At 34.3% G+C, this 27,540-nt stretch overlaps 1 protein-coding gene across 7 annotated transcripts in view; it reads left to right on the top strand.

Annotated features, from left to right (window-relative positions):
- rab27b (RAB27B, member RAS oncogene family) overlaps positions 1-27,540 on the top strand; it is a 46,495-nt gene that overhangs the window by 11,136 nt on the left and 7,819 nt on the right. For 3 of the 7 annotated variants that reach the window (XM_067375888.1, XM_067375886.1, XM_067375884.1), the window contains one exon: positions 24,915-25,086. In XM_067375888.1, coding sequence (XP_067231989.1) covers positions 24,934-25,086 — 153 coding nt within the window. In that variant the 5' untranslated portion in view covers positions 24,915-24,933. Of the gene's footprint in view, positions 1-7,577; positions 7,762-13,341; positions 13,505-18,492; positions 18,536-24,914; positions 25,087-27,540 lie in introns of those variants that run through there. The other 4 variants (XM_067375887.1, XM_067375889.1, XM_067375885.1 and 1 more) reach the window with 4 other exon arrangements.

Raw genomic sequence — 27,540 nt, 5'->3', positions numbered from 1 at the left:
TGCAGCATTCGGGATCAGTTGCAGAGAGCATTACAATAGTCCAGTCTGGATGGACCCAGAGCTTGGACGAGGAGTTGTTTAGCATGATCCGATAAGAAGGGCCTGATCTAATGTTGTATAAGGCGAATCTGCAGGACTGAGCAGTTCTAGCAATACAGTCTGTGAAGTTTAAATGATCATCAATCACAATTCCAAGGTTCCTGGCTGTCCTGGAAGGAGTTATGATTGATGAATCTAGCTGAATGGAGAAGATATGATGAACTGTTGGGTTGGCCGAGACTACAAGTAGTTCCGTCTTTGCATTGAGTTGAAGGTGGTGGTCTTTCATCCAGGTAGAAATATCTGTCAGGCAGGCTGAGATGTGAGCAGTGATCATCTGGCTGGAATGAGAAGTAGACTTAAGTGTCATCAGCATAGCAGTGATAGGAAAAACCATGTTCCTGAATGACAGATCCTAGTGATGACATGTAGATGGAGAACAGAAGAGGTCCAAGCACCGAGCCTTGAGGTACTCCAGTAATAAGATCATGCAACTTAGACACCTCACCTCTCCAAGATACCCTGAAGGACCTACCTGAGAGGTAAGACTTGAACCACTGGAGTGCGGTTCCTGAGATGCCCTTCGTCTTGAGGGTTGACAGGAGGTTTTGGTGGTTAACTGTCAAAAGCAGCAGACTGAGTACTGAGGATTTGGAAGCTGCTCTTGCCAGTCTCAGGGCTTTATTGGTTTTTGTTTTATTTATGAAGAAGTTCGTGTTGAAGGAGGGGAGGGGGAGACAAAGACGAGAGGAAGAGGTTTTGAAAAACATGCAAGAGTCAGAAGAATTGTTCATTTTGTTGTGGTAGTATGTTGTTTCAGCAGTGGAGGCAATTGCACTAAGGTCAGTGGGAACTTTGCATGTGCGCCACTTCCTCCCTGTAGCACTGATGAACTTTTTGAGCATCTTTAAACCTGGTAAAAGTGTGAGGCGGCAGTTAAAGAAAGAGAGAAGAAAGATACTCAGTAAGAACTTGTGCATCTTCTCCCTCCTCTTCTGCCCAGCATGTCTCTTTGCTCGCTGGGTAATTATCTCAGGTCTGCCTGCTGTGCCCACTGCAGGGGTCAGAGGTCACAGGGCTCACCAGCTGCTGAGGAAGAGCCGCCCCGCTGGGCGCATTACCTGCACGCCAGGAACCCCAAACACCCTGGAGGCTCAGAATAGGCACGCTGATCTTGTGGGCTGTTGTTATGGCATAATGTGAGTGTAGAGAAAAAAATCTAGTCATATGTAGATTAATTTACTAGATTTCTGATTCAGTGTTTATTACTTTTACTGTTGATTTTGCTGTTAGTATTGTCATGAAACCTCGAACACCAAGTATGTGAAGTTTGCATGTGTGCATCGTCCTACAGCGGAGTTAAGCTGCTCTGTGCCTGCTCAAAATTCAGTGTAAAGGCACAACGCAAGACTAAATTATGCTGGCTCTGACCCTCCTCAGTCCCTTGTATCAAAGTGTACAGTTGTAATTGCTGTGCAAATGCATTTATTAATTCCGCTTCTGAGCAGTATTAAACAGCATGTGTGAACGCACCTAAATGCCACTTCAGAAGCGCTTCTGTGCCACCTTTGTAGTGTAAATTTGGCAGCTTAAGTGATCAGGCTGAAAATCATCACCCAGGGCTTGACAGTGTGAGCTTTTCACTCGCATTTGCAACTAAAAAGAGATGTGTGCAAACTGTAAAATGTATTTAGGAGCATGTGTGCAAATAAAAACATCCCTGTGCATAAAGTCTAAAAATGTATAAATATAAAATTTAAGGTGATAATGAGTGGCGCAGCAGTAGTGAGTAAGCCTCGCACTCCATTTTCCCATCACATATCACATCAGAAAGGCATTCATTTTCAATAAAAATGAAAATAATGTTTTAAAAGTGTAAATAAACTGCCTAAAGAGTGTTTAATAATATTAAAAGTGTTTATTGGGTAGGGTTTGGGGAAGGTGTAGGGAGGGTTTTTATTCTCCCAATAAGGCAGCATCCATTTAATAATTTTAATAAATATAATAATTTACACTCTATGATTTTATTACATCCTGTTAATGTACAAAAATACTGAGGTGCAAATAGTATCTGCCAATGTAAAGTAGATAGCATTTAATTACTATTTACACTTATTGCAAAGAACTGATACTTTCACCTAGTGTAAATGGCATCTAATTGCTACGAGCAGCCAGCAATAGTAAAGCATAGACATTTCAAAATAAGAGTCCCGTTGTGTTTTGGGCTTGTTGTGTATTATGCTTAAAATTTTTAGAGATATCGATTTTTAATATCGGCCAAGTTTATATATGGTTTATACAATTTAAATTAAGCTTATAAATAATTACATAAGTCACATGCTCCATCGAGAAAAAAGTAAGTGTCAAGCCCTGAGACTTTAGCATGGACAAGCACACTTTTTCTGAGCTGTCTGTATTTTGTAATTGTATCAGAGGGTGGTTTGTGATGCAAAAATGCACCTGTTTTTGAGTTCAACTTTCCTTTAATGACTGCAAAAACGTGTTCCATCTCATACAAACCAAGTTTCCCTCAAAACCATTGAGGATATTTAGAATAGCAAGCCATAAAATGACCGTGACCGTTTACGTTTGATGGCAAAGTAAAGCAGTATTTGGCTTTACATTCTTGCTGTAATTGTTTTGCATGCTGCCAAGAACCTGAACGCGCTAATAGATGCTCTACGGCGACTGTAAAAGATTGAAGGCCTCTGGGAGATGTTGTCTTTCACGTCCTAATGCTCATAAACATGCACCTCCGAGGACCTCGGCCATCTCTTATGTATTAATCTTCTGATTAATAATTCATGAAGTTGCACTTATTAAAGTCCAACCTGTCAGTTTTATCATTTAAGTTATGTTAGCGTAATCATTTTAAATCATTTGTGATGGGCGATCGCACTGAGGTTTGGCGTCTCGATGTCTGAAATATAGCGTCTGGGATTTTTCTTCTCCTTAAGGGTGTGTGGACACGCGAGGGCTAATTGGGCAGCCTAAATAATTAATGCGGCTGAAGACGTTAAGAAATGCCAGAGAGCTTGTGAAGGAGCCGCAGACTGTGTGGACTTGCGGTCTCTAATGGCCCTGCTCTTCTTTCTGTTGTGTGTGTGTGTCGGTTTTAAACAAGCCCAGATTCACAGTCTTCTGCTGAATGCACAATTCTAGCTTGCTGCACCCCAATATTGCAAACGTGTGCTTCATTCATGATGGGAAAAACCAGTCTGTAATTCCTTTTGAAAGCTCTGCATGCTTTTTGAGTATTGTGACTTGACCAGCCATAGAACCTTGTTGCATGCTGCTTTCATTTGCATGTGGGCATTTGCATCTGTTGGAATTCATCGCTTCAAAACATATTTACTTTTAGGCTCATTGTGTGAAAAAAATCAAGGGAGCACTGTCTCAAACACCTCTGACATAGCACAGGATTGTGGGTAATATTTGCATGCACGGAAGTACACAGTCATTATTTAGGCTAACTCTTTTCATAATGCATCTTTACAGAAATTGTTGTTGTTTGGAATAACAATACACATGAAATAGGTTTATTTTTTCAGGTAGGTCTAAACTGAATAAAGAAACAAAGTAATGAAATTTAAAATAACATTGGTTAATATTCATTGTAAAAATTTAAAGATAGATTAAGCAATTAAAGGTTAATCGCTCGAGCATTAAGTGATTTTCTCTTTGTCTTTTGATTAACATTAACAACATAGAGAGTGGCACATTTATTTGGACATTTATGTCACTTTAAGACATGACGCACACACAGATCTAAAATATTGTTACTTCCTGAACTGTTTACGAATGTGTTTACGTTAATACTCCCCTAGATGGGCATTGTCGTTATTTTTAAGTGTATTTGAGCATTAATAAGCCATGAAAAAGAGGCACTTGTATGTCAGAGGCGGCTTTATTACTTGTGTGCTCTTAGGATGTGAGCGCAAAATCTTTTGTGGTAACACTTTACAATAAGGTCTCATTTGTTAACTAACTAACATGAACTAATATAATCGTACTGTGAGATTTTGATATTGTTACATCCCTAGTGTCGCTTCTTTTAATGAAGATGATTGTGTGTTGATCTTCAGGACGCGACTGCAACTTTCAGTTTTATTTGCGGCAGTTTGCTTCGGGACTTGCTGAAGAGATCTGTGGTGGGCCATATCTGTGGTGGTGAATGCGTGTTACAGTAGCACTGTCATATCTGGCTGGCTACCGAGAGCCTGTGTAACACTCTTGCATGTTTATTTTTTTCTTTTACCATTTTGGAAGGAGTAAAATTTACATGTGTGGCTTCAAGAACCAGATGCATTTACACTTGTCTAGTTAGTTTTGTCTGGAATGCTTCTCAAACCACCTCCTGAAATGTAGTGAGTAACTGTATTTAAATCTGAGGTGACCAGGTGTAAACAGGCAGAAGAAAAGGGTTCTATATAGAATCTAAAATGGTTCCATCAGGCACTTCATATATAGAAACTTTTAGGGGTTCCATCATCATTTTATGGATTTAATTTTAATTAATTTTTAATATTAATTTAATTATGAAAGTAGAACAATTTTTAATAACCTTTTAAACATGAATTAAGTAAGTATTATGCAGAACATTTGTGAGTTCTTTAAAATTGAGTTGAGAACCCTAGAGTTCTGTATAGAACCACATTGAAGCTTTTTGGCATAAAGAGTTCTTTAAAATTGAGTCGAGAACCCTAGAGTTCTGTATAGAACCACATTGAACCTTTTTGGCATAAAATGTTCTTTAAAATTGAGTCTAGAACCCTAAACAATATTTATAGAACCAGATTGAATCTTTTTGGCTCAATTTTAAAGAACATTTTATGCCAAAAAGGTTCAATGTGGTTCTATACAGAACTCTAGGGTTCTCGACTCAATTTTAAAGAACTCTTTATGCCAAAAAGCTTCAATGTGGTTCTATACAGAACTCTAGGGTTCTCGACTCAATTTTAAATAACGTTTTATGCCAAAAAGATTCAATCTGGTTCTATAAATATTGTTTAGGGTTCTAGACTCAATTTTAAAGAACATTTTATGCCAAAAAGGTTCAATGTGGTTCTATACAGAACTCTATGGTTCTAGACTCAATTTTAAAGAACTCTTTATGCCAAAAAGCTTCAATGTGGTTCTATACAGAACTCTAGGGTTCTCGACTCAATTTTACAGAACTCTTTATGCCAAAAAGGTTCAATGTGGTTCTATAAAGAACTCTATGGTTCTAGACTCAATTTTAAAGAACTCTTTATGCCAAAAAGGTTCAATGTGGTTCTATACAGAACTCTATGGTTCTAGACTCAATTTTAAAGAACTTTTTATGCCAAAAAGCTTCAATGTGGTTCTATACAGAACTCTAGGGTTCTCGACTCAATTTTAAAGAACTCTTTATGCCAAAAAGGTTCAATGTGGTTCTATACAGAACTCTAGGGTTCTAGACTCAATTTTAAATAACGTTTTATGCCAAAAAGATTCAATCTGGTTCTATAAATATTGTTTAGGGTTCTAGACTCAATTTTAAAGAACATTTTATGCCAAAAAGGTTCAATGTGGTTCTATACAGAACTCTAGGGTTCTCGACTCAATTTTAAAGAACTCTTTATGCCAAAAAGCTTCAATGTGGTTCTATACAGAACTCTAGGGTTCTCGACTCAATTTTAAAGAACTCTTTATGCCAAAAAGGTTCAATGTGGTTCTATACAGAACTCTAGGGTTCTAGACTCAATTTTAAATAATGTTTAGGGTTCTAGACTCAATTTTAAAGAACATTTTATGCCAAAAAGGTTCAATGTGGTTCTATACAGAACTCTAGGGTTCTCGACTCAATTTTAAAGAACTCTTTATGCCAAAAAGCTTCAATGTATATAGAACTCTAGAACCCTAGAGTTCTATATAGAACCACATTGAGCCTTTTTGGCATAAAGAGTTCTTTAAAATTGAGTCTAGAACCCTAGAGTTCTGTATAGAACCACATTGAAGCTTTTTGGCATAAAGAGTTCTGTAAAATTGAGTCGAGAACCCTAGAGCTCTGTATCGAACCACATTGAAGCTTTTTGGCATAAAGAGTTCTTTAAAATTGAGTCGAAAACCCTAGAGTTCTGTATAGAACCACATTGAATTCAACCTTTTTGGCATAAAGAGTTCTTTAAAATTGAGTCGAGAACCCTAGAGTTCTGTATAGAACCACATTGAATTCAACCTTTTTGGCATAAAGAGTTCTTTAAAATTGAGTCGAGAACCCTAGAGTTCTATATAGAACCACATTGAACCTTTTTGGCATAAAGAGTTCTTTAAAATTGAGTCTAGAACCCTAGAGCTCTGTATCGAACCACATTGAAGCTTTTTGGCATAAAGAGTTTTTTAAAATTGAGTCGAGAACCCTAGAGTTCTGTATAGAACCACATTGAATTCAACCTTTTTGGCATAAAGAGTTCTTTAAAATTGAGTCGAGAACCCTAGAGTTTTGTGTAGAACCTCGTTGAACTTAAAGGGCTTAAAGGGTTCTTTAAAATTGAGTCGAGAACCCTAGAGCTCTGTATCGAACCACATTGAAGCTTTTTGGCATAAAGAGTTCTTTAAAATTGAGTCTAGAACCCTAGAGTTCTGTATAGAACCACATTGAACCTTTTTGGCATAAAGAGTTCTGTAAAATTGAGTCGAACCCCAGAGTTCTGTATAGAACCACATTGAACCTTTTTGGCATAAAATGTTCTTTAAAATTGAGTCTAGAACCCTAGAGTTCTGTATAGAACCACATTGAACCTTTTTGGCATAAAGAGTTCTGTAAAATTGAGTCGAACCCCAGAGTTCTGTATAGAACCACATTGAAGCTTTTTGGCATAAAGAGTTCTTTAAAATTGAGTCGAGAACCCTAGAGTTCTGTATAGAACCACATTGAAGCTTTTTGGCATAAAGAGTTCTTTAAAATTGAGTCGAGAACCCTAGAGTTCTGAATAGAACCATATTGAACCTCTTTTCTGTGTGAAATTCTATTTGTACAAACTCCTCATAATTGCTAGTCTGTGTATTCAGATGCTGCTTGTGTTTCTAGAGCTCATGAATGTGTCTGTCAGGAAGTTTGTGTTTCGATGATAAGCCGTTTGCTGTTAATCAGCATTTCCTCTCTCAGTGTGATACTGTGCTTTGGTAAGTATTATCGCAAATGTGGTTGAATTGCTGACATCATGACTCCACTTTTACATGCAACTACAAGTTCACATTGAGCAAGTCTGTCAAGCTCCAAAAGGAAAACAAATTCATCTTAAAAGTGCGCTAAAATATAACAGTAGTGCAAATAACTCAGATGCTGTGAGGAGCAGATCGGCATTTTTGCTCATTATTCAGTGAAAATCCTCTCATTTACATTTGCGTTTGGGTTGAAAACATGAATGCATCAATCCTTGTTTCTTTACGGTCAGTTTGAACATGACTTGTGAATGAGTTTTGATAGAATGATTGGTGACGCTGCATCTCGTGCTGCTGCTGTCTGTGCGAGTGAGAGACACGTCTCACTGAATGTATGGCTGAATGTGTGTTGCCATAGCGATTGTTGTGATGTCGTTGTGTTTAACATAATGAGATGGAGGCATTCAGACAGGACGCAGCCAATGATTTAACATTAAACTCAAGGATCTTCAGGAGTCAAGCGATGAAGGCTTCCCTCCTCTTCAGACAAACATCACCTTGAATAATAGATTTGTACATTTTTCAGATGGAGACGTGAGTACTGCTAGCCAATCAAAAACTGAAGATGAAGTGCGATTAATACTTAGTTTGTTCACTAAGTTACAGTTAAATAATACTTAAACCATAAAAAACTTAAAATTAAATAAAATGTTATAAATCAAAAAATTTTTTTTAGTTTTATTATATTTTTCGTAATTTTATTATGTATTTTTGTTTTTTTATCAGTTTTTAGATTTTTTTAAATATTGCAATTTAGGCGGGTTTTTTTTTTTTCAGTTTTAGTTTTAGTTAATTAAATTTTTTTTTTTATTTCCAGTTAAAAATTAGGGCTTCAACTTTAACTTATTTCTATTTATTGCCAAAGCAATAAAGAGTTTTAAGTTTTTTTTTTAGTTTAAGTTTTTCAACTAATATTTATATTTTATTTTATTTCCGCTTTATTTCAGTTAACAAAAATGTTTTAGTATTTAGTTTTAGTTGACGATAATAACCTGGATTTCAGCTAGTTACCAAGGCAATATTTCTCATTTTTATTTAGTGTAAGGTGATGTACTAAAATAACAAAAAAACAAAAAAGAAACAAACAAAAAAAACTGTAGGCATATTTAATAAATAAATAAATAAATAAATAATAAAACTAATAAAAATGACAAACACACAACAAAATTATTAAAACTAACTAAAATGAAAACAGAACATATAAAATTAAACTTAATTAAAAATGTATTATTTTTTATACACTTATTAATTATTAATTAAAATATTAATAGCTATACTAGTATTTCAGTCATACTAAAATAACACTATTAAATAAATAATAAACACTCGTCAGGACTTGAGATGATTCCTGTGACATCATCATCTTCACCCAGGAAACCGAACAGATCGGCACCGCTGTCCGACATGAGCAACTGCTGTTTCCTAAAGTAGAAGCTCATGCATTTTTTAATTTTAGAAATATTGCATCTCAGAAAGTCAGTTTGATTTATGAGCAGCAATATTTCATGCACGTACATTTTCAGGCAACCGTGCCCTGAATTCAGACTCGGATTGGAGAGGTTTTTCATGTACAGTTGGCCGATACTGTAGATATGTCTTGATATTTTTCAGCCTTTGGCTGTATTTGATTCAGATCTCAATGGTTTTTACAGTCAGAGGAACTGCCTTTTTGACTAAATAGCTGTTATAGCTGATTATATTCAAAGTCTTTAAAGCAAAAAGTAAAAATCTAGTTAGTTTCCCACATTGTTTTTCATTAATACAATACAACAGAGAATATTTAAGTATATTAAATCTTTTTTTTTTTTTTGCACCAATTATATAACCATAAACAGCAATATTTTACCTTCATTATGGCAGTCTTTTAACGGACAAGCACCAGGGAAAAAAATAAAAAAATAAAAAAATATATATATATATATATTAATATATAATATATAAATATAATATATAAATTATAAAAATATATAATATTATTCAAACAGTTTGGAATAATTAAGATTTTTTAAATGTTTTCTGCTCATCAAGCCTGCATTTATTTGATCAAAAATACATTAAAAACAGTAATATTGTGAAATATTATTTCAATGTAAAACAGCTGTTTTCTATGTGAATATATAGTAAAGTGTAATTTATATCGAGTGATCAAAGCTGAATTTTCAGCATCATTACTCCAGTCTTCAGTGTCACATGATCCTTCAGAAATCATTCTGATATGATGATAGTGTTTTGTCTTGCTCCAGATGTTGATTCACTGTGTAACACATCATGCAGAATCTGATTGTTTTGCCTGTATTTGTGAATTCTGGACTGAACACATGATCAGTGAACAGCACCATCAGTCTTTATATTTTAAGAGGATTCACACATATTAAGTTAATGGCTGTAAACAGGCTGCTGTGCTTCTTTCTCTCACAACACAAATCTCTGATGGAAAATAACATTCCTCAGATACCTTAAACCGCTCCGTAATGCGGTCTGCGTGACTCTCCTAGCTGTTTTTGTCCTCCAGATGCCGTGGAGGTCATGTGAACCAGAGACCGGAGAACACGGTGCTCTGAATCACCGTCTGACGAGAGTTTCTCATGCGTCTGAGCGGACGAGAGGGGCACAGTTCAGTTTTAGGAATAGATCACTTCAAGAAATATCCTTCTAAACCCGAATGACTTTCGTTTGTGGAACAGAATGTCTGAGTTTCTGTTAAAAAATAATAATAAAAAGCACCATTAAAGCAACTTAATTCATCCTATAAAGCATCATATGACTTCAAAAGACTGAACAAATCTTTTTCAGAGCTAAACGTTATCGATCAATATATATATATATTTTTTTATTCAAATTCTTTTTTACATTTAAATTTATCTGGATTCCATTTTAATAGTTGCATTAAATTTTAATAATCAAAAATGTCTAATCAATTGAATTCCTAAAACTTTTTAACATTTTTTTTTTTTTTTTTTGAATTTTAACAATAATTCAAAACAAATTTATTATCAAAAATGGTGGTGATCAAATAAATTTAACAATTTAAATGTTTTTTCAAAATAAATTTTTGGTAAACAAAGATCTGCACAACAGAGATTTGCTGTTAAAATTAAAACATTGATAATTGTAATACTGTGTGATATTTCTTTAAAAAAGTTTAAAAAAAATATTAGTACTTTGAGAAATACATTCTGCTGTACAATAATAATATATTTCTGTCATAATTTCTTCAAGTCAAACTGAACTTTTATTTTGGCGGGTTGTAGTGAACACCTTTGAGTGGATTCCGCGATTCAGTCCATGTTTTCCTTATGACTCCATTCAAGGTTTCTTTTACCAAAAACGATCATAAGCATGTTTTCCTGGTCCTGTTGTGCTCATGTGTTCTGGTGAATCCACACAAACGCACACAGTTATTAAGTTCACAGGACTGAAAATGCCCTCTGAGACTCCTACATCTCATTACCCAGAATCCATCAGCTGTGGAGACAGGCCTGTGATGTGTATGTGGAGCGCTGCATTAACACACGCCTCACTGCATTAACCTCCTTCACATGTCACTGGATCTACTGCTCCAATCAGCTTGAGACAATAAATCATGTTTTCAGTTTCTTTAAAGCGATAGTTCACCCAGAAATGATTAATCCTTTATTATTTACTCACCTTAATATCATTCCAAACCTGAATTCTTTCTTTTGTGAAAATGAAAAAGAAGATTTTTCTGTGCATACAATGAAAGTCAATGTTGTTTGGTTCCCAAAGCATGTGTTTGTGTGAACTGTCCATTTAGTATGTCCATTAGGCTGGACGACTTGGGCTAATGCAATCTATTTCAAGTGTAAATCGACTATTAAATGGATTAAAGTCTGAACTCTTTCTAAAACGCACTTGCACTCATTTTTATGCACAGTGTTAGCTGTATATAGGGCCCAAAATGTTTTCTGAACATAAGCTGAATCTGACCAAACCTCCATTTGGTGATGTTCTCAAATATATAAATAATTATTATAAATAAAGTAAATGATGTTTTCAGACTCCGATCAAGTTTAGTTTAATTCCTCCTCCCTATCCGCAGGACTCTCATTGCACATGCTGGTTTACTTTCTTCATCTTTTAGTGTTATTGAAGTATTTGTACCTTTTTAGATTCACCACACTTTCCACACACAAAACGGCTCTAGTAATCGTCTGCTGCAGATGTAAGAAATGCAGAGAACGTGATCTGTTTGTCATTTACAGTTGATCAGCTATTAGAAATGCATTATACTGTAATGTGAATCACCAGGTGTCATGCAAAAATGCAAACTATGCACCGTCAACAGTGGGTCACTTTCATAAGCTAGTATGAATTGCATTTACATGGTTGAACCGAAGTTCACGCAAACCTCATTGACTTTTAAAGGACGTTTCTTGTATGTCACTTTTCACAGCACACATTGTTTTTAAGCAGCTTTACAGTTAATGTTAATAGTTAATGTTTATTATATCTTAATATCTTCATGCCCTTATATTTGCATTTTGTAGATTTTAGTTGGGCAATAATATAGTTACATTTTGCAATGTTATAAACAATCAAGCAGTTGAGATTTTCTATATATAGTATATATCATTTTATGTGAGTATATACTGTATTTATGCAAAGAAAGATGGAAATCCTATCAATTATATATCCAACTTTGTATATAGATAATATAGTTAACATTTTTCATAGGGATGCACTGATATGAAAATTTTGGCCGATACCGATAATTCTGTATATTTGAAAGCCGATAACCGATATATTGGCCGAATCCAAATTTTTATATAATTTTTGAGAGCCTGATTTCAAAATAAAAGTCTCACCATTAAAAGCCATGTCCCAATCACACAATTATAATATTCTCATAATTTTATGTAGCCTATATGACGCATTTTGCACTTAACTGTGTGATTTCAATCATATTTCAAGCAATTCAAAACCATCATGGACCATGCGCATCTGAAGTGTCTCAGCTGAAGGAAATAATCCATTATTTATCAGCTTTAATATATCGGCCAAATTTTCTTATCGGACAGATAATGATACCGATTTGGCGGCCGATATATCATGCATCCCCAAATTTTGCAACAATATAAACTCAAAGTAGTTGATTTGCTTTTGTAACATGGCTGTTTCAGAAACGAGGAAGAGTTAGATCCACGTAAACAAACACAACAAAAGTATATCTACGGAAATGTATATATGGAATATTCCAAACACAGAACGGAAACAAACGCACACGTAAAGGACAACACCAGACAAAGAACATTTGAAATAAATGAGGTTTAAATACAAAAGATAACAAGGAACAGGTGAGAGTGATTAGTAGCTATGGAGATAAATGAGGGTAACTATGGAAACAAAACAGGGACTATGTAAACAAGGCGAGAACATGAACTGCTTTTCAAAACAAGAGCACATATGCTGCCTTCACGTGCTCTTTAAATAATCTAAAATACGAATTTCCTAGGTAAAAAATGCAAATGAACGCTCTCCCATTTCAAAAGTTCTTTAGAAGTGGGAATTACCAAAGTTTGATATAATATTTATCAAACTTTAAATATAGAGCTGTACAATAATACAATTTACATTTTTGCAACTATATAAACAATCACGCAGCCGAGATTTGCCATATAGTTTATATAAGAAAGAAAATCTGCTGTGCATCAGGTGAAAAAACAGATTTGAATTCGCATCAATAGCTCGGTTAGTTCATTTTATGATTAGCTGTATATAAAACCGAGATTTATATACAGGTTTATGGTGTGTCCTCATGAAGATAAATGTGTGTTGAGCAACACCAAGTCATGGGAATGTGTGAACGGATAAAATGTGTAACTTCACTTTGGATAAAAACATCTGATAAATGCATAAATGCAAATGTGTGTCACTTTGATGAAAATGTCAGATTGTTGGTACACAGATCTGTTCTGTTGATTTATTGGTGTTCTGTCACATGGCCGTCAGTCTTCCTTTGTGTGTGTGTGTGTGTGTGTGTGTGTGTGTGTGTGTGTGTGTGTGTGTGTGTGTGTGTGTGTGTGTGTGTGTGTGTGTGTGTGTGTGTGTGTGTGTGTGTGTGTGTGTGTGTGTGTGTGTGTGATCCTGCCCCAGGCCTTCAGTAGTAATAGTCCAAGCGTTCTCCTCCAGAGAGCAGAGAACGCCGCAGTGATCTTGAGTCGAGCAGGACGGGGTGTGGTGGTGGTTTACTGCGTGTGACCGAACGCTTCAGCCGATCAGGAACTTTCCCCACTGAGAACAAGAGGAAAACACCAGGGTGAGATCTGAATTTAAATCGTTGGTGTTTTAGAGCTCAGCAGTGATGGTTTTGATGGATGTGAAGCTGTTGAACTGGCTTATAAAGTAATTAATGAGAGCACTTAACGGGATGTTCTTTTCCATTTTAGATGACCAACATTGTTTTAGTGAAGGTTAAAGTTGACATGTACTGTATAAAGTGTAGAATTGTGAACTGCATCTATTTTCCTTTAAAATGCACAGATGTTTTTGGCAGGTTTAACTCCGTTAGTTTTGTTAAAACAGAATTTAACTGGTCATATTGTACATTTTGCACTTAATATTTCTCCCCAAAGACATTTTTCTAGCCTCTCTCTGAGTCTTATAATTAAAAAAAAATATTTTCTTTTAGTTAAGCAGAAGTTTTCTCTGCTTTTTGTGAGGATCAAACCCAAAGTTTTATTCTAAATTTCTGTTTCAAAAATATAATCTTCTCCATTTTAGCTCTGAAATCTCCTGTATGTTCAAAATATGGTACATGAAGATGTGTGACATGTTGGAGATCAGTAATGTTAAACGCTATTGGTCGTTTTAGAAGTGCATGTGAGATTTGAGTCAACAACTTAAATGTGCATTAAATGAATTTAATAAGATTCAAAAATAAAATTTGTACTGCTTTTATGGGACTGTTTATAGCCTGTATCCTCTCTTTAGCTTTTGCTTGGCTTCTCGTTTTGTGTTTTTCGGTGTAAGAAAGAGAGTCATATTGTTTTTTTGAGAGTTTTGGTTGGTTAACCTCCATATTACATCGCCGTCGTTTGTATAAATGTGTTCATGATGCTCATTTCGTGTCTGAATGTCTCAGAATTGAAGTATGCATGAGAATAATCAGATTTTGCTGAAGATGATTAAGGGGACAGAATTACACACAAGACATTTGTGCAAAAAAATAAAATAAATAGACGAAAGTCATACTGTAAATGATCATCATCAGATTTTTACAGTGTTGAACCTTTTTATATCTCTTCATCTACCTCCGTAAGTCTCTCTCTTACACACAGTGTTTCCTTTGTGTTTTCCCCTCCAAACCTCTGAGCATGTGATCGCTGATGCTCATGAGCTGTTGTCGTCTTCACTGTTAGTCAAGGGATCAGTTCTTGGTTTCTTGGTATATATGTGTGTGTGTGTGTGTGTGTGTGTGTGTGTCAGGGATTTAAAGCAATAGTACAACCAAAAATGATCATTCTGTCATCGGTCACTCAGCGTTGTGTCGTTCCAAAGTTGAAGCGGATGTCATGACAAATGTCATCGTTTAAAACAAGCAGTTCATTCATAAATCCGTAAGATCTTACCTTCATGCTGTCGAATTACAAACACAATGAGTGCAGCGCTAAAAAGGGACGGGTATATATAAGATCTATAGAACGTACCTTTTTTAACGGTCATAAAGTAAGTTTTAAACCAAATGTTGTACCTACTACACAGTATGAAATTTCAGACGCAGAAAGACTAGTTTTTTGTTTTTTTTTTAGACGAATATGCATGACTTAGGAATATTTTACATATGCACTTCACTTAAAATAATTTGGTGTATGATTTACTTTGAAAGAGTTTTCACTCAGAAACCGCTAGTAAATTTCACAAATACTTACAAAGAAACAAGCAAGTTAAACATTGAGTTAATCATGAACATTTGAAGAATATTTTATTGTAAAACTTCGAAAAATAATTGTTACAGTTTACTGTAATGATAGTTTCATGTTTTTTTTGGTGCTCATCCTAATGGACTTTCATTGAATGAAAAGAGCAACCTGGAAAATGTTGCCGTCTCCAGAATGATTACTGAATTTATATTTCTGTGCATTTAATTTTTGGTCCTAATATATGTTAAACTTGGATGCGTCAGTACATCAGTTAAAGATCTGTTAGTGTGGTTTATTTCATCACACTTTCTTGTCTACTTCTCTTTAGCAGTGTTTCATGCTTAATATAATTCACTTGTAAATGGTGCAATTACTGATGGTGGGAAATCGAGGTTATGTTTTCCCACAGGCCTTTGCTCTCAAAACCTATTAGACTCTCTCTGGGTTTCTCAACTCTTGTAACTGTTATTTCGATTTAAAATGTTCTTATGTCAGTTCTAGAGCATATTCTGTAAAGCTTTTTCAGCTTTATAGTGTGACATTCAACACATTTGATGCCTGTAAAGTGATTTATTTCAGAAGGAAATCATGTAGGATGGGAAGTGATGACGCATGATTCATCCAGCATTCCTGGCACTGCATTATTATCCCGTATCTGTCCATTAAGTCTGATTTCTTTGTCAGGTTTGAAACCAGTGTTTGCTTAAATATTACTCTTCAGCAAGGAGGGATTTAAGATTTTAATGTAGAGATCAGAAAATCGCAACGCCCTAGCAACTGCATAACAACGACACAAAACGTCTTTATCATGGTCAAACAGAACTGGAGTTTAATGAATCGTCTTGAGCAATGTCCCTGTATGCTGCGTCTAATTGTCTAAATGTCACAGTTTGTCTGATCAAATGTCATGCATTAAACTTGCTTTAACCCTATAAAGCCTGATGTATAATACAACAGTCAGTAAAATCAAATTGCAGTTATCATATTTTAGCTGTAATGGCTCATACAGAGATAGAAAACAGCTCAGTTTTATTCAGAGGCTCAAACTGAGCATAAATATGCAATTTGGTGCAGATGCTGATATTCAGAGGAGATCTTATAACATGCATTTAAATATCAATATATGCCAATAATATGTCTTAGGTTTTGTCAGGTTAACCAGAATTGTCCAGTCTAAATAACAGCTCAAACTAATTTCCTAGATTAACTACATATAATCAGTTAATGTACGAGAGACATTGTATCCTGAACAATACTAATGAATGAAGGCCCAAAACAATCTAGTTAAGTTTGACTGGAACTGATCTGTGTAAAGTGCATTTTCTGCTAAATCTTTTTAGTGTCTGTTTAAATGTCAAAGGTCTCTCCTGCTCTTTGTTCTGTTATTGAGTTAGCTTTTAAGGTCATCTGCTTTGACACTCTTTCAGATGAAGCTAATTTTCCTATTAAACAGGCATCTTTGAAATAAACCATTAATGTTTTAACAGTTTTAAACTTATTTTCATACTTTGCAAAAAAAAATGTGTTGGCTCCAAACAAATTTGCATAATTTTTTTTTGTTATGACATCAAAAACTTCAACATTACAGAAATTATTTTAAAAGTCAAACATAACAGCATTAAATTAACACTTAATTTCAACACTTATTCTTCTTATCCAGTCCTATGCAAAGCAGACTAGGAACTAGAAATCCACTGTCTAATTTCCAAAGTCATCAAGACAATTTCTTTAAGTTACTACAATGTAATAAAAAAAAAAAAAAAGCCAATTAATGCAGAAATTTGACTAAATTACAGACTATATTAAGTTGATATAATGATCAACATTATTATGTCAACAGAACTCTGTAACATAATGTTTATGCAACTTAAAAGGTTTAATTAAAACAATAATTAGAATTTTTAACTTGCAACAATGCATTTATTTAAGTTGTGGTAACAAGTGCCCTGAATTACTTTTTAAAAACAGAATATGTTCGGTGTGAATGTTGGGAAATTGATAAATTGCAAAAGGGCGACGGGGAAGCACTAGTAAGAGTATTTGTGAAACCTAGGGATGTCAATTTACATAAATTCCCATAATCGATGATGTTTTAATTAACGATTGATTAGCTTGGCTTTACAGGGAACATGGATAATATGACCATCACTTAACAAGTGCTTTTAAATTTGCAGACAAATTGGAGATGCTCTATTTTCATAGCGTGAAAAAATACTGGTTTACATGAAAATGTGATCTGTGAAATCTTTGTACGTTAACCGATAGAATTGTGTCATTTATGTACTTTTATTGTGGCGTTTATGCAAGTAGTTCTTATGTTCAGTAAAATCACTTGTTTGGCGGGTTTTTTGGACCCTTGGCTAATTTTCGTTTAGTTTAAGTTGAAGTTCTAAAATTACTTTCTAAAAAAACTGAATAGGCAATAATAAAAAAAACTAATAAAATTGACAAAGACAGAACAAAATTACTTAAACTTTAAATTAAAATATAATGGGAAATACTGAGTATTTATTAATATATAATAGTATATTAATGATACTAAAATAACACTTGCTATGTTTCCATCCACCTATTTTTTGCACAGTTTGGGATAACACATAAAAAAACGCTGGATCGAAACTCCAAGATGCGCATAAATTTAATAAATAATAAAACTTATGCACTTAAACTTTGATGGAAAACACTTTTACTGAATAAATTCCTTGATGCACATCAATAAAGTCATGTGACTTTGTGATGGTACGGCATAACTTGACCAACCAGCGGACCGATCTTGTTGTATAATAACCTCCCAGAACTGTCTTACACGACTGTGCTCACAAACACCAGGCATCTGCATGCAAAATAACATTTAACAGCGTGTATTGAGTTTCATCTGTGCGCTCTGAGGTCATTTAAAATTATTATATACAGTTGCTTCTACTGCAGGAACTTCCATTTTTCATTATGATATGTTGTGCCAGTTTATCAGGAAGTTATGATTTGGTTCTCTTCGACTCACTTTATGCTAAATGTTTTATGCAATATTTCAAGTTAAATTCGCATCTTTGGATGGAAACATAGCTACTGATATCAACATGGTTAAAGTCATTCAGAACACCTTAGCAACCGCATAGCAATGCCCACATGGCAACCACCCACAGCACCCCAGCGTCATGGTTTTTCTTATGCTCAGCTGAACTTTTCTTCTTCAGTAAATGTAGAAGTGCTTTTTGGGATTTGTCAGCCGCAGAGCTCATGGGAGCTTGTTCCTGTTGTTCTCTTGTTCCAGACCCGGCTCAGTCCGGCGCAGGGGGTCTCTGACCTGGTTTGGTCCCTGTGAAACATCGACCTCTGAGGGCGATTCACAGCGCAGATAACCTTTCCACACCTTCACTGCCAGCACAGATACAGATGTCGCACAGATACCCTACTGAGGGTGTGTCCCGGTGTGTGTGTTATATTCTCTAATACACAGGCAGTGCGCTAGGCTTCAGGACAGAGCCAAAGTCTTGTTGAATCTACATCAGCCTGGTTCCTCTGAGAATGTGTGTTTAATCTAATGAACTCATGTTCATTGTGTTTGCAACCTAGATGGGAATGAAAGAGCCTGAAGAGCACAGTGTGCCTGAGGTCAGACCTAAATCACATTAGATTGACTCTTTTGTTCAGACTTTAGTCAATATGTGATTGTTCAGTCTTCTAGGGTCAGTGCAGTCTTATTTGATTAACCCTCTAAAGCCTGATGTATGACATAACAGTCAGAAAAATCTGATTTTTTTTAAATGGAAGTTTATTGAACCTTTTAGACCAAATAAAAAAAAATGTTTGCATGTGTTTTTTGTTGAAGTTTACAAAGTTAATAGCCACTCAGCATTTCCACTGGCCACAATTTTGACATTGATACCATGAGGAAAAACTGCCATGTAGATATTTTTATTATTGTCTCATAATTTGGCAGCAGGAATATTAGGCTGCTGTCACTTTAAGACTTGATGCACGGATCCATTACACTGTTACACATGCATTTTCTTTCTCAACTGTTTATGTTCACGGATCAATGAATATTTAAATTAGCCCCGCCTCCACTCGCTCACGCCAGCTCAGAGATCCACTCGGTCAACTTACTGAGGTAAACGCTGCACAATGGTATCGCTCTTTACAACATTGGACACATAACGGTAATTAATATTATTAGCCGCTTGTTTGACTCAGACAGACAGCAATCACTATTAGTGATCGACTGATGTATCGGTTTACCGATATTTTTCCCGATATTTAAGCATTTTTCCATAATCGGGTATCGGTTTTGTAATATCGGATTCGCAGATTTACGGCGCCATATTGTGGCCGTTTTGAGACTTCCTCCATCTGAGGAGATCGGTCAACAACAACTCCGGTAAACAGACTAAAGTGCACAGGTAAAGTATATGTTCTACTTGGTTTGCTTTAATTAATCAACTTTATTTAACATAGACATGCACAAATGAGATCTGAGACATAAATTCCTGATATAGTTAATTTATGCAGCTTGTTTCTAAACAATTGAGACGAACTCATTGAGTCACATAGTGTAATTCGTCATGTCCTGCCCCAATAAAGACGTAACTTTACATGAATTAAATACAACAGACATGAATGAGTGCATGTTGAAAATAAAAGCGCTGAATTTAATTCTCTATCTGTTGTATTTGCTCACCGTTAGTCTAGAAGAAAAAGATCGTTCATATTGCTTAGCAACTGACGGACGATCAGGAGGCTTAAGCACGGCCACTGAATGAAACTTTTGACAAGATTATCTTGTTTAAACACACTAGATTATATTATCATTTACTACATAACAATTATTTCGCTAATACACATATAAATATAGCCTACCGCTTTGTGGAAATTAATTATTTATTATCTCCATGCGCGATCGCGGTTGATTAAGTTATAGTCAAACAGCACTTTGTCAGTTGGCATTTCATGATTTAACGTTATATTAAATTTAGATCATAAAATGCCAACTGACAAGTGCTGTTTAACTTTATTAGATTATATAATCATTTGATTTACTACATAACCATTATTTAGTTAATACAAATCTAAATAAATGCAGCTCTGTGGAAATTTAGTATCTCCACACGCGATCGCGGTTGAGTAGCCCAATTTATAGTTTTGTGTAAATGCATAGATAAGTTACAGCACTTTGTCAGAAAGCATTTCATGATCTAGACCAACAAAACATAATAATTAATAACACTAGTTGGAAAATGCAATGATGTATGCTGTTTTGTTTGTTACTTTCCTGACAATGTTATATATTCCAGCTAATATTATTCAGTAAAGGTTTTTTTTTTTTGTTTTTTTTGTATGCAAGGAGGGAGTGATTGTTATAAATAAAATGGTTTGTTCAGCTAATTTGTGTTGTAATAATTTTCAAAAACAGAAGTATAACAGTAAATAAATATCGGTTCTGCATATCGGTTATCGGGTACATAAACATGCAAATAATCGGTATCGGTATCGGTTATAAAAAATCAATATCGGTCGATCACTAATCACTATCCTTACAAATGCTTTGAGCAACTCAGAACGTCAGTGGAGAAAGGCATATAAAATGTACACGATTTTTCATATCAACAGAAAAATATACAGAGATAACCTGGCTTCTTTCGATACTCCCCTGCTAGTTCGCTGTTAACGATATGCTAAAGCTGCCGGCACGTTGCTGTAAATGGTTACAAGGTAGTTTGTGACGTCACAGACACCAGCGATTTCAAACTAGATTTAAGCAGAAAATACTCAACAGTGGTGTTGACATATGAATTTGCACATGGCTTGACACCACATAGACATATAAACAACATTAAAAGACAATTTTCACGATTTGATTCGATTACTATTCACATGCTTTCAATTCGATATCGATTATTTTGGATGTAGTATTTCAGTTACAGCACATGGCAAATTTTCTAGTGGAAAAATCTCTCAACTAATGCTGTAAACTACACACGAGAGTCAGCTGGTGCTACTATAATAATATTGAAGGTTAAATTAACTTATTTATATAAACACTTAAATTACACTTGATGAAGTTTTTATTATAAATAAAGTTTAGAATTACATAATCATATTTCTACTCCATTTTGTTTTTTTTGAAATATAAACATTAAATTGATTTATTCAAACATTAAATATTGAAGAACATTAAAAATGATAATGAATATGTAACGGTGCATAGCTATATTTATCAAAATGTTGCTTTCTAGAGTCACTTTTCTAGCTGACTAATGAGTTTATGGTCACTGAATATGTTTTTCTGAGGTAAATGTGACGTTACGTGACATTAAAGCTGTTTTATTGACGTCTTTTCGAGGTTGAAACACTGATTGAGCGATTACATGTGACATGATACGGCTTCATATCAAAAGTAACAAAGATTATTGTGATAAATTGGATGGGAGGTGCTACATATTCTGCTCATTCATCAACTGAAAACAGACTAGACTAATCGATTCTTGGGATTTAAGAATCGATATCGGTTCATAAAAATGAGAATCGATTAAAATCAAGAAATCAATATTTTTTTACCCAGCCCTAGTTTACTCGCATTTTGACATCATTTTGTGCATTCGACTGTTTAAGCACAATAAGCAGCAAAAAACAACTCAATTTAGTACTGAGAGGCGGCTTTATGTGTGCGCACTTTGGGTGTGAACACAAAATCTGTGGGAACGAGTACAATTATGCACAATATGCGCAACCCCACACCAAAATTCAAGCTCTGTGACACCAACAATACTCATCCGGAGCAAATGAGATGAGTGAGTAAGGGGAGGCGTTTTGTGTGTCAACTCGCTGTCGGAGAGATGAGAGAGAGTGAGAAACGCGGCTTGTATCGTGTATCTATTCTGCTGAAAATGAGTATTGGAAGTGTTTTAGATGTTTCAGTATTGATATGTATCGGAAAATCCATATTTTTGACAAAACTATTGTACTTGCTTTATTATTTCGGATGCCTTTTTAAAAGACTACAATTGTATATATATTATTATAAAATTCAACAGCCACAGTGGCTAGTAGCAGTGACTGCATTACACGCCACTGCTGAAATACACACGCATTTGTCGGGTTTGGTGAGTGTTAATGTCAAGCCCTGATGGCTCAAATTGTGAGAGCTCATACTTGAAGAGGAAAAACAGGTCCATTTTATCCAGAGGCCTAAAGTGAGCAAAAATATGCATTTTTGTGCATATGTTGATATTAATATGGACAAAAAGGTGCTTGTAATGTAAATAAATGATATCTTTATAACAGTATATTACAGACTACTTGCATGAAATGCATATAAATACCAATATTTGATGCTCATGATTTTTCTTAAAAATTATGGATAATCAAGTAAGCCTCAGTTGCTGCGGTACGATCTCTCCTCCATGCAAATGTTCATGACCTTTCACTGAAATCAATATCAGATTCTGTTGTAAATCCCTGAACAACAGACGTGTGACGTTCTTCGGTTTGTCAGTCAACAGTGTTTAACGTAACCACAGCTTCACGGGTCTGATCTCAGATTGTCTTCCTGACATCACTGCGTATAAAAGTGGCTTCTGATTATTTACACCATTGTTCACTTTGTAGACTCAGCTTCAGACTGCATGAATATAGACTAGTTCCCAATGATTTTTAAAGTGTGCATCCATCTCGGACAAATGATGAAAACATGTTTTGGGTTATATATGAGATTTCACAATCTTCTTTGCTTCCATTACTTGTCTTTTTTCAGACTAGTGGAAGTAAAACATGTTCTCCAAGATCTTAAGTACTAGAAATATATGAATAGGATTTCAGTGGATCAGGATTAAATGCTGACAAGAAATGGCATGTTTTATTTATAGAAGACTGTGAAGTGATGAAGATTTGATGATGATGATGATGATGTAATCACAGATCACATGAGGAAGCGTTTCAGGGTCATGTGCACAGATGAATGAAGCTCTTTTCTGTCTCTCTCTCATGAACTCTAGTGAATCTCTGAGCGTTGAGTGTTCGCTCCAGGCTGTGATGTGTTTACTGTAGCGTCTCACACAGACCGCTGTTGCCCACACGTATAAATGAGATTATATGAGCGCTGTAGAAAGGCCCGGGGCCCACTGGACCCCGAGACCTTCTGAGAGAGAGACGCACCTCTGAGATATTGTTCAATACGTCTCCTTCTTGTTTTGTTGTTTTACCTTGATATTTGTTATTTGCTGTTTTATTAGGGAGCAGTGATATTTAGAGAGTTATATATTGTCGCTGTCGGGCAGAATTTTCCATATTTAATTTTTTTTTCATAAATCATTACTATTGGTCACTCTTTACATCTGTCTTTGGGTTTTGTGCACTTTTAACCAATGAAAAGTATTAAAAAGAGCTTGTGATTAAACCTTGAAACTCCATTGGCTCCTCAAACTGTCAGTCAAACCTAATAACTCCGCCCCTCCTCTAATCTGAATAAACATCTGTGCTTGTTTGCAATGCAATGATTAATAAAGGACTGTTTTTTTAAACGTACATCGTTTTCTTTACTTAAACACTATGTTTTATGCATCTGAAGAGCAGAGAAGAGTGTCTTAGTCCAGCATCTGTGCCCACATATAGCTTCAGTACACTTTATAACCTGTAAGGTGATGAAACCGTAATGCACTTCCTGCCTCAGAGGCAGCCATTCTAACGATGGACAAAACATACACTGGTCAACTCCATTTGAGCTTGATTTTGGTAAAATGTTAATAATATAATGACACATGCAAGAGTCTGACTATATATAAAGATAGAAAATCATGATTATGATGATGTGGTGTTTAATTAATTAAAAAATACCGTTTTATTCCCCCTCCATTTCCTGAAAATAGCGGTTTTGGATGTAGGAGGTTTCCGCCTGACAGTGACGATATAGATTGTGATGTCAAAGCAATCTTCAGCAGTCGTTATTCCAGTCTTCAGTGTAAAAATAAAAGAAATTAATACTTTTATTCAGCAAGGATGCATTAAATTGATCAAAAATGACAGTAAATAATTTTTTTTTATTATTGGTGCTCAATTATCAATGATGTGGTCATTAATAATTAATTATTAATTAACATTGTGTGCATACATATACTTTTATATATATATATATATATATATATATATATATATATAAGTATATGTATGCACACAATGTTAATTAATAATTAATTATTAAAATTGACATTAATAATTAAAACTGAAAAACGCATACATTATTTATATATATATATATATATATATTTTTTTTTAATGATGTCATTATTATTAATTAATAATTGACAGTATGCGCATATATATATATATATATATATATATATATATATATATATATATATATATACATATACATATACATATACATATACATATACATATATATATATATATATATATATATATGTATATGTATATGTACATAACATTAACATACTGTTAATTATTTATTAATAATAATGACATCATTAATAATATATATAAATATAAATATATAATTATTTTTTTTAAAATATGTAATTTTTTAGTTCATTTAATAGAGATTTTTAAAGTTTGTCTCTTATTTCAAATCTGTTTTTCTTTTAGTTGTGTTGTTTTTCATTGATTTATTTTGGTTGGCTTAGTATTTTCAGGGTGTTTGTTTGCATGTTTGTCATATTGATTTAATATGCTCACTGCTTTTGTTTGTTGTATTGATTTATTTTGTCTGGCTTAATTCTTCCATTAGTGTTTGTATGTTTGTTGTATTGATTTGTGTTTGTTTGCTCTAATATCCTCTCATGGTTTGTTCTGCAGGTTCAGCTCCAGCAGCACTATGACCGATGGAGATTACGACTATCTGATCAAACTCCTGGCTCTGGGAGACTCCGGAGTGGGCAAGACCACCTTCCTCTACCGCTACACCGACAACAAGTTCAACCCCAAATTTATCACCACCGTGGGCATCGATTTCAGGGAAAAGAGAGTGGTTAGTGTCCGAGCCGCCGTTGGTTTGTGTCTTTAGAGCGGATGCTGAGGGTTTCACGGCTCTTGAGTTACGAGCTTTGATCTGTCCTGTGAGTTCCTCCCTCCATCCTCGTGTAATTGGCTCATAAGTCAGTGTGTGTGTGAGGGTGATAAAGTTTATTGATGCGGATCATAAAGTGTGAAGAGACGCACACAATGGACTTCACACACTCCAGCAGCATTAAAAGAGCAGATCTCTGAGCCGCAGCGACTGATTTTCACTTTACGTGAAGCCGGAGCCTGTGGGAGCGACGAGTTCAGTCGGTTTACAGAGATGCTGACGTTTCTAATGAGGGTTTGCCCCGTTTTACAAGAAATCTGTGAAAAATAGTGTTATCTCTCTCTCTTTCTCTCTCTCTCTCTCTCCCTCTCTCTCTCTCTCTCTCTCTCTCTCTCTCTATATATATATATGTGTGTGTGTGTGTGTGTGTGTTTTGAATCGATTCAGTGAAGTTTGAATGGATTCACTGATGTAAATCAATCTCTAACAGCATTTTTGCAATGGATCAAATGAACAATAAAAAATAATATATGAAATTAAATGTATGAAAAATGCATCATGAAGCATTTTGAGTACTGATTCAAATGAATCGGTTAGTCTGAGTTTTGAATCGATTCAGTGAAGTTTGAACTGATTCACTGACGTAAATCAAATTCTAACGATTTTGCAGTGGATCAAACGAACAATAAAAATAATATCTGAAAGTGAATGTATGAAAAAATGCTTTATGAATGATTTTGAGAAGTGATTCAAATGAATTGGTGAGTCAAAGGTTTGAATCGATTCACTGACGTAAATCAAATTCTAACGATTTTGCAATGGATCCAAAGAATAATAAAAAATTACATGAAATTGAATGTATTGAATAGTGATTCAGATGAATCAGTGATTTGGAGTTTTGAATCGATTCAGTGAAGTTTGAACTGATGTAAATCTCAAACTAACGATTTTGTAATGGATCAAAAAAACATTAAAAAATAATATACGAAACTGAATGTATGAAAAATGCTTCATGAAACATATTGAGTCGTGATTTAAATGAACTGGTGAATCAAAGTTTTGAATCGATTCAGTGAAGTTTGAACCGATTCACTGATGTAAATCAAACTAACAGCATTTTTGCAGTGGATCAGAAGAGCAATAACAAATTAATATATGAAATTAAATGTATGAAAAAAACTTTGAAGTGATTTATAAGTAGTGATTCAAATGAGTTTTGAATCGTATTTTAGTACTTTAACTTATTTAATTTCAGTTAGTTGCCATGGCAACATTCCTGATTTAAGTGTAAATTTATAATCTAATATTTATGTGTAATTTTATTTCCGCTTAATTTTTACTTTTACTTCACAGTAATGGAGTTTTTCCACTGCACGGATAGTTTCGGCTCACCTCTTGGGCAGTTATGAATTGCCGTTTGACATTTAAGAAGGCAGTAATTTCAGTTTGACAGAGTTTGGAGGGTTTCAGTGAACGCACATGACTCACATTAGCACAAGACCACCACATTCGCCTCCACCCACTGAACGAGCCTGAGCTGATCTGGAGAAGATCGATAATCAGAATGAGGCCTGAACTTCTCGAACACACTCACTGAATGAATCATCAGAGCTCAGATGGTCAAGACACACACACACACACACACACACACACACACACGATAATCAGAGACGGCAAAACTACCCACATCATCACATTGTCAGAAATTACAGTGTCACATGATATTTCATCTCCAGCTCTGGCAGCTTCATATTTTCATGTATAAAGACCCAATTTAGATTAATTTATTATTAAGTTATTAAAGTTTTTCCCCATTCACTATAGTACTGTACTGTATATTTTTTTTAATAATTTATTTTATTTAATCTCATTTTATTTTACTTTAATCTAATTTCAGTCTAATTTACTTAATTATTTCCATGTGTTCTTTCTTTCAATCGAATTTTTATTTTACATTAATCTCATTTTAATCTTAAGTTATTTAATTATTTTAAAGTATTATTTGTTTATTTTAACCTTATTTCTTAATCTAATGTTATGCTAATTTACTTATTAAATTGAATTATTTTAATGCATTCTTTCACATTTTTATTTTACATTAATCTCATCTTAATCTAATTTACTTATTTAATTATTTTAATGTATTTATTTATTTGTTTATTTTAACTTTATTTTTAATGTTATTCTAATTTACTTATTAAATTTAATTAATTTAATGCATTCTTTCAAATTTCATTTTAATCTAATTTATTATTGAATTATTTGAATGTATTATTTTTTATTTCAATCTAATTGTTATTTTACTTTAATCTAATTTTGCTTATTTAATTATTTTAATGTATTATTTATTTATTTGTTTATTTTAACTATTTTTTATTTTACTTTAATTTAATGTTATTCACTTTACTTAATTTA

Source organism: Chanodichthys erythropterus, chromosome 22 (assembly GCF_024489055.1).
Source record: "Chanodichthys erythropterus isolate Z2021 chromosome 22, ASM2448905v1, whole genome shotgun sequence".
Lineage (NCBI taxonomy): Eukaryota > Metazoa > Chordata > Actinopteri > Cypriniformes > Xenocyprididae > Chanodichthys > Chanodichthys erythropterus.
The sequence above is the reverse complement of the archived record's forward strand: the minus strand, read 5'-3'. Positions and strand labels throughout refer to the sequence as shown.